At 35.8% G+C, this 15,854-nt stretch overlaps 2 protein-coding genes across 2 annotated transcripts; one reads left to right on the top strand and one right to left on the bottom strand.

Annotated features, from left to right (window-relative positions):
• The first annotated feature begins 948 nt into the window (after positions 1–948).
• Positions 949–4,083, top strand: LOC132168690 (leucine-rich repeat receptor-like protein kinase PXL1). Its single transcript, XM_059579704.1, has 2 exons — positions 949–3,595; positions 3,686–4,083. Exons 1-2 carry the CDS (start codon positions 949–951, stop codon positions 4,081–4,083), a joined length of 3,045 nt encoding a protein of 1,014 aa, XP_059435687.1.
• A 280-nt stretch (positions 4,084–4,363) lies between these two features.
• Positions 4,364–14,523, bottom strand: LOC132168643 (probable inactive ATP-dependent zinc metalloprotease FTSHI 5, chloroplastic). The gene is made up of 11 exons (XM_059579653.1): positions 14,353–14,523; positions 13,640–13,841; positions 12,900–13,028; positions 11,516–11,698; positions 10,230–10,349; positions 9,367–9,552; positions 9,146–9,220; positions 6,942–7,001; positions 6,533–6,640; positions 5,867–5,947; positions 4,364–4,707 (listed from the first exon to the last, which is right to left on the bottom strand). Exons 2-11 carry the CDS (start codon positions 13,811–13,813, stop codon positions 4,633–4,635), a joined length of 1,191 nt encoding a protein of 396 aa, XP_059435636.1. The 5' UTR covers positions 13,814–13,841; positions 14,353–14,523; the 3' UTR covers positions 4,364–4,632.
• Between the last annotated feature and the right edge of the window lie 1,331 nt (positions 14,524–15,854).

Raw genomic sequence — 15,854 nt, 5'->3', positions numbered from 1 at the left:
TTGTAAAAATAATCAAGGGTCGAGATTTAACCTTCTTTTTTTTTTCTTTTTTTCTTTTTTTCTAACCAAACACGTTTAAGTGAGAATAATCGACTTTTCCTGTAATCTTTTTCCCATTTAGTTAAAAGAAAGAAAAAAATGAGAATAATCGACAACGTTTTGGTTTTCAATTTTTTTAAAAAAAAATAAAATCTGGACATTTTGGTTGTTTTTGCAGAGAGTTTTAACTACAGCACCTAGATCTAGGGGTGACAATTTGTGTTTTTGTGTCGGGTTTGGATCGTGTCAAAGTATAAATATAAGACTATATAAGTCAACCATAACCTAACCCATTTAATTAAACTAGTCAAATCCTTTAACCCTAACCCTATAATTTTATATTGAGTTTGCAGATCATGTCAAAAATTACCAATTATTATGTTGCGTCTCGAGTTTGAGTCGTTTCGATGCATGGGTATAAGACTATATAAATCAACTCTAACCCGACCAATTTAATTAGATGGGTCAGACTCCTCAACACTAACCATTTAATTTCATGTCAAATTCGTGTTAAGTTTGCAAATCGTGTTAAAATTTGTCAACCCTACCCAAATCCAATGATGAGCACTCACTGCAAACACATTCTCTGATTCTCTCCCATGTTTCAATGTCTACAATATTTCCAATAAGTCCAAAGCTTTACTGTCATCAGTTGCAGATTATTAGCTGGTACAGATCCCAAGAACCCACGAATACACAATAATCTAATCTCTCTCTCTCTCTCTCTCTCTCTCTCTCTCAAATTCATATATAACTCCCTGTTGCCAACTTCTTACTCCTTTGTTCCTCTCAAATTCATATATAACTCCCTGTTGCCACCTTCTTACTCCTTTGTTCCACATAGCCAAAAAACAAAAAAACAAAAAAATGCCACACAATTAAGAGGGAGGAAGCCAAAAGAACAACAAAATGCAGACACACTTGCTGCTCTTCTGTTGTTACATTGGCCTCTCTCTGGTTCTTGCTGAGGAAAATCAAACCTTACCAAATTATGAATTGTCAACGTTAATGTCAATAAAATCTAGTCTTGTTGATCCCTTGGATAGCCTGAAGGATTGGCAAATGGTTGAGAAAGGTTCATCTTCACCCCATTGTAACTGGACAGGAGTCTGGTGCAACTCCAAAGGTTTTGTGGAGAAGCTTGATCTTTCCAACATGAATCTCAGCGGCTATGTAGCAGACCACATTCAAGGCCTGCAGAGTATCTCTTCTCTCAATATTTGCTGTAATGGGTTCTCTTCATCATTGCCAAAATCACTATCAAATCTTGCTTCACTGGAGAGCATTGATGTAAGTCAGAATTCCTTCATTGGCAACTTCCCTAGAGGTGTTGGAAGTGCCAAAGGCCTTACTTCAGTAAATGCATCCAGCAATAATTTCTCAGGTTTCCTTCCAGATGATCTTGGAGATGCAACATCACTTGAGATACTCGATTTTAGAGGCAGCTTCTTTGAAGGGTCAATCCCTGCATCTTTCAAGAACTTGCAGAAGCTGAAGTTCCTTGGCCTTTCTGGGAATAATCTCACCGGAAAGATTCCGGCGGAGCTCGGCCAACTTTCTTCTATAGAAACTATAATTCTTGGATACAATGAGTTTGAAGGTGAAATCCCTGTGGAGCTAGGCAACCTTACCAATCTCAAGTATCTTGACTTGGCGGTTGGCAGCCTAAGTGGCCAAATTCCACCTCAATTGAGTAGGCTAAATCAACTTGCTACAATTTATTTGTACAAAAACAAATTTACAGGAAAAATTCCACCAGAAATTGGTAACATTACATCACTAATGTTTCTGGATCTTTCTGATAATCAGATTTCAGGAGAGATTCCAGCTGAGCTTGCAGGATTGAAGAACTTGCAGCTCTTGAATCTGATGTGCAATCAACTGATTGGTCCAATTCCAAAGAAGCTTGGTGAGTTGACTAAGTTAGAGGTACTAGAGCTATGGAAGAATTCTCTTACAGGTCCTTTGCCAGCAAATCTTGGAAAAAACTCCCCATTGCAATGGTTAGACGTGTCGTCGAATTCGTTGTCGGGTGAGATTCCACCATTTTTGTGTAATTCAGGCAATCTCACTAAACTCATCCTCTTCAACAATTCATTTTCCGGCCCCATTCCAATCGGTCTTGCAAAATGTAAGTCACTGATCCGCGTTCGGATGCAGAGTAATCGCATTTCTGGGACCATTCCGATTGGTTTTGGAGATCTCCCAAAACTTCAGAGGTTGGAATTGGCAGAAAACAATCTCACTGGAAAAATCCCAGAAGACATCACCATGTCTACATTGCTTTCTTTCATTGATGTCTCCTCCAACAACCTTAAATCATCCCTTCCTTTCACCATTTTCTCTATTCCTAATCTACAAAGCTTCATTGCTTCCAACAACAATCTGGAAGGTAGTATCCCAGATCAGTTCCAAGACTGCCCATCACTTTCCATGCTCGATCTTTCAAACAACAGTTTCTCTGGAAAAATGCCAGAGAGTATTGCTTCATGCCAAAAGCTGGTGAATCTAAACCTTGGAAACAACCGGTTAACTGGAGAAATTCCAAAAGGGCTTGCAACCATGCCAACATTAGCCATTCTTGATCTGTCCAACAATTCTCTCATTGGTCGGATTCCAAAAAACTTCGGAAGCTCTCCAGCCCTGGAAATGATCAACTTGTCATTCAACAAGCTTGAGGGTCCTGTCCCTTCAAATGGTTTGTTAATGACCATAAATCCTAATGAGCTTATCGGCAATGCCGGTCTTTGTGGCGGCATACTTCCACCATGTTCTGAAACTTTTGCCGCGCCACCGACGCCAAGGAGGTTTAACATGCATATCAAACACATCATTGTGGGATTTATTGTAGGAATTTCAATAATTTTATCTCTTGGAATAGCATTTTTCTCTGGAAGGTGGCTATATAGAAGATGGAACTTATACAACAGTTTCATTGATGATTTGTTCAACAAGAGCAATGAGCAATGGCCTTGGAGGCTAGTAGCATTCCAGAGGATCAGTTTCACCAGCTGCGACATACTAGCTTGCATTAAAGAATCAAATCTGATTGGCATGGGCGGGACTGGTGTAGTCTACAAGGCTGAAATCCATCGGCCGCATGCAGTCATTGCCGTTAAGAAGCTATGGAGGTCTGGGCCGTCGGACGTTGAAAACGGCAATGATCTATTGAGAGAGGTGAATCTCCTAGGGAGGCTCCGGCATCGGAACATTGTGAGGCTATTAGGGTATCTCCATAACGAAGCTGACATTATGGTTGTATACGAGTACATGGCAAACGGGAACCTAGGGACGGCGCTTCACAGTAAAGAAGCCAGAAAGTTGTTGGTGGACTGGGTTTCGCGATATAACATAGCCGTCGGCGTTGCACAAGGGCTGAACTACCTGCACCACGGCTGCCACCCGCCGGTGATCCACCGGGATATCAAGTCCAACAACATACTCCTTGATGACAATCTTGAAGCAAGGATAGCAGATTTTGGGCTGGCAAGGATGATGGTTCATAAGGATGAGACAGTTTCCACAGTGGCTGGATCTTATGGATATATTGCTCCTGGTTAGTTACATTTGCATTGACACCTATATTTGTCAAACTAGAGGAATTTTTGTTCATTGTTTTCCTTAATTTTCTTTTCTTCAATGGCAGAATACGGATACACTCTGAAGGTTAATGAGAAGACTGACATATATAGTTTTGGCGTGGTTCTTCTGGAGCTTGTGACTGGGAAAATGCCTCTGGATGCTGCATTTGGAGAATCGATCGACATCGTCGAATGGGTTCGAAGGAAGATCAAAAACAAGAGAGGCTTAGAAGAAGCTCTGGACAACAACATAGCTGGTGATTGCAAACATGTTCAAGAAGAGATGCTTCTTGTCCTTCGAATCGCACTTGTTTGTACTGCAAAGCTCCCCAGGGACAGACCATCTATGAGGGATATCATAACAATGCTTGGAGAGGCAAAGCCAAGAAGGAAAAGCATTTGTCACAACGGTTTAAAGGAGAAGCCAATCTTTTCCACCTCCCCTGTAATAGGCCTTTTGTAGGAACAAGAACATTCTCTGCAGGCTGCTGTTGAGTAGCTTTTTTCTTTTTTTCTTTTTTTAATTAGATGAATTCGATATCATGTGTTCAGTTGCAGGCATCAAGAAGAAATACGTTCATATAAAATAAATATCGATAATGTTGTAATTTTATTCCATTTATGATATCAACTAGAAAGACTCATCCAATTCATAAAAAAGTACAGGAAAATACAAAATTTTAATATATAAACATCATCAAAAAAAAAAAAAATTAGGTGGGTTGGAGGAGACGCTTTTAATATATTTTTAATTTCTATTAACAACAATTTAAAGTTACAATGCAGAGAAAAAGGAGCAGGAATGACTTCAACCCATCATAAAAGCAATAAAGATGATTGAGAAGGAAAAATGGCATCTCTTCTCAACCCAAAAAACTGCCTTTTTATTACTAGTTTACATCATATCTCCTGCGCATGAATAATCCGTCAATAATGTATATGCAGAAACTGAGATTCACCATAAACTCTATAGGCATCAGCTTCGGGAATCAGAGCTGCATGTTCATTGAGCCTAGGCTGATGCTGGTGCACTTAAAAGAGCAGTCCCTGTTGTATTCCCACCATCAAGAAAGCCACTAGACAATGGCTGCCAAAAAGGGGAGGGAAAAAATGAGAGAGAGAGAGAGGGCCCAGCCTATGATGGGGATATAACAAAAGTATTACATTACTGGTCAACTTATACCAAAATTCTTGTGCATGAGATGATAAGAACCTGCGATAATATTCCCAATTTAGACCAACTTTTACATATAGCATATATAAACTAGAGGTGCCGAGCCAAAATTCGCTAGTTAAGTTTCTATAGGTTGTTAAATCATCACTCATCTTAAAAGTTTAAGTTGGAAGGAATTTGTGAAATTCATCATTTAATTTAATATTCTAATAGTCTCCTTTACATATGAACTCAAACTCTCCATCAACAAGTGAGGCCTAAAACGTGGAATACTTTAATTGAAATGGAAGCTAAATTATAGAGTTAGGATTAGAACTCAAGACTTTTGTTATGATACGATATCAAATCACTAGTTATCCCAAAGGCTTAAGCTAATGAGAAAGTGTGAATTTAATCATTTAATCAATACTTTAATTTGGGTTTGTACTAAAGAACTAGGCTAAATTCCTACCATCACCAGGGACAGGGTTAATGATTAAGGAAAAGGCTACTCCTTCGCATGCGGGGATAAATTCATCATTATCATTCAAAGACTCAAAAGTTATTGACAATTACAAACTCATGCAGAAAACCTTCTAATGATAATTATGAAAAGATGACATTGCTTTTTTCTAACTATCATGTATATCTTACCAAAACACAGTTATCTTAAAATTTTATCCAAAATTTTCCAACTTCTTTAAGGACCAACTCTGAAATTATTATTATTTTCATGACCACAATCCCATAATTTCAGTGTCCACAATATCAATATCTGGTGCAGGCCTGTTAATGTAATTGTAGGATTCAGAAAACTCTACTCGGTTTACGGGCTCTAAAGCAGAATACCACAGAGAACCCCAGTCAAGTCAGTAGTTTCTTATATCTAATGCTAAATGTACTCTAATTTATTTTCCTTTAATTTTTCTAGGGGTCGTCAAGACAGGCTTAATATGAATGCACTACATCAAGGACACTGCCTAAAGGATCAGCCACTAGGACAATAAAGCAATTTTAAACATAACAAAATAAGTATCCTAATAAGTAAAATTGCATTCAATGGCAAAATAATGAATTATAGGTTGGCACATACCTCTCTATCACAAGATTTTGAAAGAAAAAATGGTTCTTTCTCCCGAATCCCACCATAATCTTCAACCATTCTTTCCATATCCTGCTAAGTGAAGGAGAGTCAATCATAACATTAACAATATTAAAACTGTCATTAGTGATATCCAGAAAATGTAACAGTCACATTTAAATGGAGGGGGACGGGAGGGGGTAACAGGGGACCAAGTACAACAAACTCATATATATATATCCATTACTTTCAAGCCAATGATATATATTGTAATTGAATCGAATTCAAAAACTCAGATTCAACATAATCAAATCCAATTAAATACATTTTGCACAAGAGTTATATGCTCAGTGATCCCCTTAGGGCCAATTACTTATCAAAAAAAAAGTGTTATATGTTCAGTGATTCCACGGGAGGTAAGTTAGCTGCATCTATCATGCTAATTTTTTTTTGTTTTCTTGTACTCATGGAAATCCTACATATGTATACATATATACTCACACGTAATGAGCAGAAATTTGATATTTTGATCTCCAAATTAACCTCTCAAAGTCCATAAAAATATGTGAAAAAGACTTGCAACAATTGACTTGAGGAAATTCAAGCCAAAGAGTCATATTAAGGGAAATAGTAGAACAAACATGATAATTTGAACAGTTCAAAATAATGGTTATTTACCTTTCTAGTCAATATTTCGAACTCAAGCAATTCCTCCACAATCTTTTCAAGAACTTGACGATTTTTCTGAAGCATTTCTTTTGCTTTATAATATGCCAAATCATACATCTACAAAACAATGAGCATTAATAAAAGCTGGTGTTCAGTGTCACATACTCCCTTTGTCCCATAATGAATGTCAGATACTCTCAAAATTAACCTTGTATTATTGGTGTTTTGACATTTCCATTAAGCATATTTCACATTGAGGAATAAAAAGGAAAGTGAAAATTTTAAAGTTCAGACCTTTAGATATAAGATACACATTGTTGGACAAGAAACAAAAAAGAAGCAAGACACTCATTAAGGGAAGGAGAGAGTAAGAGCCTAAGAGTCATTATAGAAAATGGAAATCACAACATAAACTTACCTTTTCAACTTTTGCTGCCATCTCATACTCGTGGTTGTTGCCCATGCTTAAAGCTGTAACCTACACCAGTAAAAACACGAACAGTCAAAACAAATATCACCAAACCTCTGAGGCCCTTGAAAAAGAACAACAATACTAAAATTGAAACTTGAAATTTTCAGGAGAGTCCAGCTTGGTAAAAGAACATTGTCCATTGCAGCCTCCGTGCAATAAAATTGTCAAGAATTTTCCCTAAACTTCATCAATTATATAGAATTCTCTCATGAACAACAAAAATTATGTTTAATGGCAATATTGCCCAGTATAAACTAAAACTACCACTGAAACAGCCGCAGTCATCACCACTGCTCATCTAAATTTTAGAATCAATTTTGGCCATCTCTTCAGCACCAGCATTGGCCATCATGCATTGCTAGATCAACCATCATCACCATTAAGGTGTCTACGCTCACCACTAGGGGTGAGCACCAATCCCTCAGGTCAGCATTGGCTAGATTCCAATGACCGAACCGACGGTATTGGTAGATGGAATCAAGCCACCAACCCCAAGCCAACTAACCAAAGTGACTGAACCAACAACAGTCAGTTGGTTTCAGTTCGGTCCATCAGCTGCACTACAAGAAACAGAAATGTGCTGGCATTTCGTCAAATTAAGCCCCTCCAATGCGACAAAAATACATGTGAATTGTTAAATCACTACTTATCTCAAAAGCTTAAGCTAATACGAAGGGATTAATTTAATCATTTAATTTATAATCTAACAATTTCCCTCACGTGTGGGCTCAAACTCTTCCTCAACAGCGATGCCCAACATGTGGCATATTTAATTGAAATGGGAGGTGAATGACAGAAACATAGGCCAAATTCAGGTACCGTGTTAAATCATCATTTATCCTAAAAGCTTAAGCTGATAGGAAGGGATAAATTTAATCATTTAATTTATATTCTAACAACCAAAACTATGTTGATGTGTTATTTTATGATTATAATATTAGAGGGCATTTATGTACTAGTACAATGTGTGGCAATTATAAATTATACATGAGCAGGAGAACCCTAATTCTGGTGTTCTCTACTCAAGACTCTTTTCTCGCTTTAGTCTTCCTTTTTTTCCTTTTGTGTACTTCAACCTGGTATTAGAGCAAGCCGAATCCTTACACCCAATCCAAAAAGAACACAAAGAAACATTGTGTTATATGGTCACTAACATCAACCATACAGATGCTGCCGTCAGCATAGAGCCAAACTATCTATTCTTCGATGATCTGGTGTGTTGAAGGGGATAATTAGAAACTAAACTGCTTTAAAAATATGGAGGTTAGCTCATTTGTGTTTAATGTCGTGTCTTTGGAGAGAGTGGAACGCAAGGAGATTTGAAGATCATAAGCATGGATTGCAAGAGTTGAAGAAAATGATGTTACAATCTCTTTATACATGGAGAGTAGCATGGAATAGTTTGCTTGTTTCAAATTTTTCTCAGTTTTTGGAATTGTGTTATATATATATATATATATATATATATATATATATATATATATACTTTAAGGGTTCTTTTGTATAGTTCATGTGTACTAGGGTTGTGCCCCTTTGCGCTTCTATTGAATTACATTACTTATCGAAAAAATTCTTCTCAGACAAAAGAATTGAACAGAAAATAGAGATCCAACAATCATCTCTTCCGTACATTCTTTTTCTTAATATTTTATTCCAACTTGTAGAGCTTCTCCAGTTCAACAAGTTAATTCGTTAGAACATTATGTTTACTCATCTCAATTTGTTTATATTCTTTCTTGATTGGTCAAGAAAGGAACTTGTTCCCATATTACAAATTAATTTCAAAATGGGGTGTTCATCATACAGAATTTACTGAATCAGTCTAAGAATTGCATCTTCTTTCTGCACTCCTAAATGAGGCAGCTCCATGTAGTTAACCAATTATCATTTATCAAAAATTGAAGTGGCCCACTTAAAAGCTAACAAAATGAAGCAGGTATATGTGACTTTTCTTCAAAGAATGTAGCATACAAATTACGAAGACCAGTTTCATATGAATTAAATCAAATGTAGTGGTAGAAGGAGAGAGAAATCTCTCCATGCGAAACATTACTTACTCTTGCAGGTGCTCTAAAAATATACTTGACTGTCACAATGATCCAACTTAGTAGTGTGATAATTTAGTTTTAGATTTAAAGAAAGGAGAATACCGCATTGCTGTGATAGTAAATTGCAGGACTATCATCAGGTCCCCAGCCATATTGAATCACCATTCTTGTGGCTATCTGTTGCACCCAAATAAGAATGAATGAATAATCCCTATGATGCTCAAAATTAAGTTCAATAGGTTTTTCTCGTTCACAAATAAAATTAACGTTGAAAAGATAAAAAAAAAAATATTCGGGAAGCATAATGTGTTGCATGAAATAACCTCTTGTGCCTGCTTTAATTCTGAAGAAGAAAGAAAATTTTCTTCCCCAAAAGGAAGTAGCATTCGAGCTGCAATATACGAACCAAAGCAAAATACAAGCTTCTTTTCAAGGTATGACCTTGACTCTGAATTTCCATTCATAGAGCCTTCATTTCTTGCCTTTGTGATTTTTGTACATCCAATTCCCTGTAAGAATGGGGTAAGAGGCAATCAGTGCTCCTCTCAGTGCAGTCCCCAAACAATTTGATTATTGACATACATATCCACAAAATGTTACAGTTCCACCTTTTCTCATACATAATCTTGAACGCATTCCCCTGCTCTTAAGAATCATTTTTGACACATCCAACTTGACTTATCTGAAGGGGGCTTCTATTAAGATTATACCTTCCTCAAAGAAGATTATGTTGGGTTTTACTTATTATAGGAGAACATTTATTTTCCATATGCAATTTGAAAGCATGGGCCAATCCTCGTCTAGTGCACAAACACATTATGGGCATCTGATTACATCTCTTCCCTATCTTCCATAACCAATCTATGCAATAAAAGTACCACAAGGTTACCACACAATCAAAAATTTTGAAAGTAGGAAGTACGGCATTAACTTTATGAGTATATTCCCTGTGAGACAGATAGGGTAATTAATTGAGCAAACATGGTATATGATAAATGCTAGCTACTACAGTTTACATAGTCAATATCTAAACAATACCTATATCTGTCACGTCTAGAGTTCTGAATAGGCCATTCCCAAAGGCAACAAAATCCCAGAGAGTATACATAGGCTTGGAAACTTCAGAAAAGTTGCACACGGAACATATGATAGACACATAAACTCAGATGATGTGAAAATGACTAACCTGCCAAGACAATGGCTCAAGCCATAGATTATCAACATCATCAAAATTTGGTAATAGAAGAGCAATAAGACCACGACCAGCAGCCCAAACAGCATGGGGGAACTTGGTCTCCCTTGTCCACTGGCAAATAATTAAACTCCTATCAGTACAGTGTAAAGTTGTAGAGCAACAGGAGGAACCTATCTTCCTATATGAAAAGGACAACACATTCCCTGAAGAAGAATCATTTTGAAAACTTCAAAATGCATAAAAATCCTGGTTGCATTGGGAGAATAGGTAGGCCTTGTTAGCAGCACATCATCAGGAAGGGATTCAATCAACAAGATGAGATATCCGATATATAAATAGAGACATAAAAGACTTGATTAGGCATTTCAAATACAAAATTTCCACTTTGAGAGGTAGAAAAGCACAATCTAACCTTTTACAATCAAATATAAAATCCTCAGAGGAATGGGATTACATAAACATTTGTGCTCCATTTTATGAGATATACACTACTGATGAAACAAATATACATGGTTTGCAAGTGCAAATACAATCAGTTCAATCATTTATTTTATTTTTATAAGTCAATCAGTTCAATAATATTGGAAATTCAAAAAACGAAGTGACTTTCTATGTATTTAACTAATTAAATCTTCCCACTCTTTATCACTATTAAGCAATTATACAGCTTTACGAACTTTTGGACACCCAGGCACCATTTACTTGCCCAAAGAAAAGAGGAAAAGAAAAAACAGCTACACCCAACAACAGAGCATACTAGATATACAATCGAGGACTGAACAAACCATAATTTAGAGAGAGAGAGAGAAACTGGGAGGTTCTGATTCTTGGAAGCCCCTCCCAGAAGTATGTGCCTTTTAGGAAGGTTTTGAAATGTGGAAAAAAAAAGAACAAAAGGAGAAAATGAACCAACTACTTCACCCACAACCAGTTTATAAATTCAAATTCTCAATTCTTTTCCAGTGACTTCTTGATAATTAGTTGCAGCAATGAGAACAAACTAACAATGCAATAGAAATAGGTAGAACGAAGGAAAAAAAAAAAAGGAGAGACAAACGTCACCATGTAATTTATGATGAACTGATGAAAAAACAAGACAATTTTCTCAGGAAAAAAAAAAATAGTAAGATTAAGAAAATTGTAGATAATAGAAGTTCGCACCAGAACAATGGTTAAACTTAGAAATGAAGTAAGAAACTTAAAAGTAACAGATTAAGATGACATCAAGAAGCAATGCAGTCACCCATTCATAATGGATGTGCTAGATAGTTCCTTACATTAAGAGGAGGGTTTAGAAGTTCTATTCCATTGGTTATCTGACCATATGGTTCCATTAGATCAACCACATTCTGCACATCTTCTTTAGTTAATGTCAGTCCAAGATGATTCACCAGCAATTTGCTTACTATATTCACAAATTTGGTTTTCCGTATCCATTTGGGAACAATACCACTGAAAGTCTGCAAAAGCAGTAAAGTTATGCTTCATTTAGGAAAAGTAATAGGAAGAAAAAGAAAAGAAGAATGTGCATTAGACATGGTTGAAAATAATAAACAAACTTCACTGAAGAAAGAAAAAATAAATCAAACAATTTATGGCATAGACCTAAAATAAATGTTTGGATCCAAGAACTTTTTTTTGATAGGTAATCAAAGAAATGTCAATAATAAGTGATAGCAGCAGAACTTATCAAAGCGATAGGTAATCAAAGAATATCAAAAAGCTGAAGTGTCCACTTTTATAGATGTGACATGTGCAATTATATTAGAACCCTGAGCCTTTCCTATAGATACAATCCCGCACACATCAATCAGGCTGAAAGTGAATTTGGACCTCAGGCCTGGGATCAACTGCTACTAGGCTGTACAACCTAAAGCTTAGATGGCACATTCATGTGTGATATGTGTCTGTACCCATAGATTGAGAATCTCAGTTTATTGCCCTTTATTCCATTGTATTTCATCCTTTCATGAAGAATGCCCTATCCTTGTGGTAGATGTTCCCCTTTTTCATAATCAATTTTAATTAAATATCAAAAGTTTAGAAAACTAAAATGTATTTTTTGCCAATTTTTTATTTTGTTTCATTTACTCGTAAGCAAACAAATAAGTGTATTTTTCAGAAATTTACTCCAGACAACATATGATGGAATAATTTGAATTTTTAAAATGGAAAATAAGAATGTTCTCGAGATACAATCAATTTATGATAGAACCAGCACAGTGCTATAAACCTGTATTCCATTGCCATGCATCATTTGAATAATATTTTGATTCAAAAATTCAGAAAAACTAGAAAGCATGTGAAACCCAAAATGCCCCTATATTCCTCCAAATGCATAAATACATGAGAAAATATAAAAGCATCGTCACCATTTGTCCTAAAAGCTTAAACTGATAGGAAAAGGTAAATTTAATCATTTAATATATATTAAACATTCTCCATCACGTGTGAGTTCAAACTCCCTTTTAATAGGTAAGACCCAACAAGTAGAATATTTAATTTAAATAGGGGGTGAATTGACAAAACCAGGGTTCAAACTCAAGATCTCTAGCTCGGATACCATGTTAAATCACCACTTGTCCTAAAAGCTTAAAGATATAGAACGTGATAAATTTAATTATTTAATTTATACTTTAACAAACACCAACTGTTTCTTACCGCGAACCAACTACAGTAGCTCATTAGTTCATCCGTATCAAGAAATTTGCTCCTAAAAGCACCACCTTCCAAGGCCACAGGAACAAGTTTTAGTTCTATAGGCCGTAAAAGAGCTGTCTTCTCAGCAACCTGAAAGAAAATAAAGTTGATGTATCAAGAGAAAATTACTAACAAACTAGTCCAATCACAATTATACATATATATATAAGGCGGAATAATAGACACTGAAGGTCAAAATTGTAATGAATTGCTTCCCAAGCAGGAGTAATAATTGAATATAGACACTGAAGGTCAAAATAGTAATGAACTGCTTTCCAAGTAGGAATAATAACTGGCCATGGACAACAAAAAGAGAAAACTATCTGACACCGTGCAAATGATTTAAAAACAACACTCATGACTATCAATAAACGAACTCGTAGAGGTCACAAGGTAATAAAAAATTCAAACAATTAAACCAAGGACTGATTAAGTACAGTATCTAAAAAGTTCATTCATATAAGGGCACACAACTAAACTTGATAATCTACGAAAACATGAGGAACAACATTTAAACAACATTTAGGCAATAACACTGAAAAGCTAAATAACTCTTCAGAGATGTGTTATTATAATATGCAGTACAAGTGCATTATGGAAACAGACACTACCATCTTAACCACTTGACTACAACCAATCGGGACAAGTTCACTGATCTCAAAGGAAACTTGAAATAACCCACACAACTGATTGACAATAACCTTTCCCCAGTCGACCAAATCAATTAGCTCACTATCCATGGTTTGTTTTGCGGCAGTTTGCAGTATCTTTTCCCTCTCTGCTTGAGTTGGCCTTTGAAGATGAAATACTCTATCCATCCTACCAGGTCGCTGTAATGCCTCATCAATTTGCTTGAGATTTCTGGTAGTAGCCATCAAAACAACTCCATCTTGTTTCTCAAACCTGCAACAATTCTTAATATAGATTGGAAAAGTACAATATGCACACTGCTCCATTACAACTGATAGAAAATTTGAGTTTATTATCATACCAAATTGCATGAATATGAACAAAGGAGAAAAGATGTACTGTTTACTTTTAGAGTTGAGGCAACACAAGCATCAATATAGATTTTATGACTAAATGAATATTCATACTTGCAAGTACTTATTTAGTTGATGGTTGAACAATGCTTACTATGTAAAATACATAAAGCAACATGCAATTGAAGCAGATGCCAACATGGATTTTCCTCCATGTGGAGAAGTAAGAAGCAATCAGTATGCACCATGAAAGTATATGCATAGGTTTTATGAAAAATATGGGAAGTCCTTATGGGTAACACGTAGAAAAAAGAACTACAAAAACAGGAAAAACATTTTGGCCTTCTAATAATCTTACATTAAAGCATAACAAAGGTTTTTTTTCTTTTAAAGAATTGTTTATCCAAATGACCAGAAAGAAGAGCTGATACCCATCAAGTTCCACAAGAAGTTGATTAATGAAAGCCTCATGATCCTGATTTTTAGTGTGAATGAACTTCCCACGTACACCAGCAAAGAGGTCGAAATCCTCCACAAATATGATGACAGGCGCCTAGAAGAGGCATCATCAATTTAGCAATAGTTAGAAGATAAAAAAACAAAAATATTGTCTGTTTCTTACAAGGATAACATATCTGAAAATATAAATTAAGCTTCCAAACTAAAATAAATACAGTAACGTATAATTTTAGCACCATTTAGCATACATAGTACAGCTTCTCTTAGAGCATCCATCCCAAAAGCTTAATCTAACATGTGGATTTGCCAAATTAATAGATAAACCGATAACTAAGCCAACATCCAAAAACAAAGCAAGAAACATATGCAAATGGGCCAAGCACATGGAGTCCAAAAACGAACAAGCCGACTCTTGTATCATGTTAGAGCATTCAACCCAAAAGTTTAGGTTAGTAGGTGGAGTCTAACAAATACATAAAACCCATAACCAAGCCAATATCCGAAAAATATAGGACTCATTCTTTGACAACTATAGGATATCACTCGATAATTGTATTAACTAATCTATAAATAACGTTAAAATAATAATAAACATATTTACTAAAATGTCATCAATGAAATTAAGACAAATTACACTAAAAAGCCAATAATATTTGAGCCAAATGGCATTTCCTTTCCTTCTCCCATAAATAATGGTGAAAGGTAAAGAGGATCGATATTGTGGAGATGGGGTTACTACATCTAATACTAAAGGGAAGAGGGAGCTTAAAAATTTGGAATGCTCTATTAACTTTGAGGCTAGAGGTAGTGGGTATAGTAGGGACAAGGCCACAAAGGCAGGGTAGCTTGCGGGTTTATGATGGCCTTGTGAGGATAGGGTTTTTTTGGGTTTCAGGGTTCTGTATTGAGGTCTCAGGGTATATTGGGCTCCAGGGCTCTTTAATTAGGGTCTTTTTTGTGGGCTCGTAGGTTTTCCTGTGTACTTAGGGATGCCTTACGCTTTTTGATATATACAACACTACTTATCAAAAAATAATAATAACAATAATGCTGAAAGGTGAGGTCACAAGTTCAATATTGTACGAGTATGTAAATTATATCTACCTATGAAACAAATAATAGTGATAACAAAGTTGCTTAAGAGATTAAAATCCATTTTTGAAAATAACTGGATGCTTCATGCCAAATATTTGCATCTTATTTGGATCAAGATTATAAATTTCACTTCATGTGTTAGATATTGTCCTTTTGGGTTACAGTAACTAAATACGCTGAAAAGATGTTAGTTAAGTTTAGCAACAAAAGTCCAAATGCACATGATATTCTAAAAATCATTTAATAACAATGATACATCTTAGAAACTCAATGAGGAGCGCCCCCCACCCCCCCAAAAAAATATATATATATATAGCAATAACAAAACTTACATTAGAATATACAAGTTTATATCTTGTCTCCAGAAAGAACTTTATGG

The sequence above is a fragment of the Corylus avellana genome, chromosome ca2, assembly GCF_901000735.1.
Source record: "Corylus avellana chromosome ca2, CavTom2PMs-1.0".
In the NCBI taxonomy this organism is placed as follows: Eukaryota; Viridiplantae; Streptophyta; class Magnoliopsida; order Fagales; family Betulaceae; genus Corylus; species Corylus avellana.
The sequence above is the reverse complement of the archived record's forward strand: the minus strand, read 5'-3'. Positions and strand labels throughout refer to the sequence as shown.

Excerpts from the sequence above, each read along its gene's own strand:
- LOC132168690 (XM_059579704.1), top strand. The coding sequence starts at position 949 with ATGCAGACACACTTGCTGCTCTTCTGTTGTTACATTGGCCTCTCTCTG. Across the intron at positions 3,596-3,685 it reads TTATGGATATATTGCTCCTG|AATACGGATACACTCTGAAG; the intron begins GTTAGTTACATT and ends CTTCAATGGCAG.
- LOC132168643 (XM_059579653.1), bottom strand. The coding sequence starts at position 13,813 with ATGGCTACTACCAGAAATCTCAAGCAAATTGATGAGGCATTACAGCGA. Across the intron at positions 9,553-10,229 it reads TTGAGCCATTGTCTTGGCAG|GGAATTGGATGTACAAAAAT; the intron begins GTTAGTCATTTT and ends CCATTCTTACAG. Across the intron at positions 5,948-6,532 it reads TCGAAATATTGACTAGAAAG|GATATGGAAAGAATGGTTGA; the intron begins GTAAATAACCAT and ends TTCACTTAGCAG.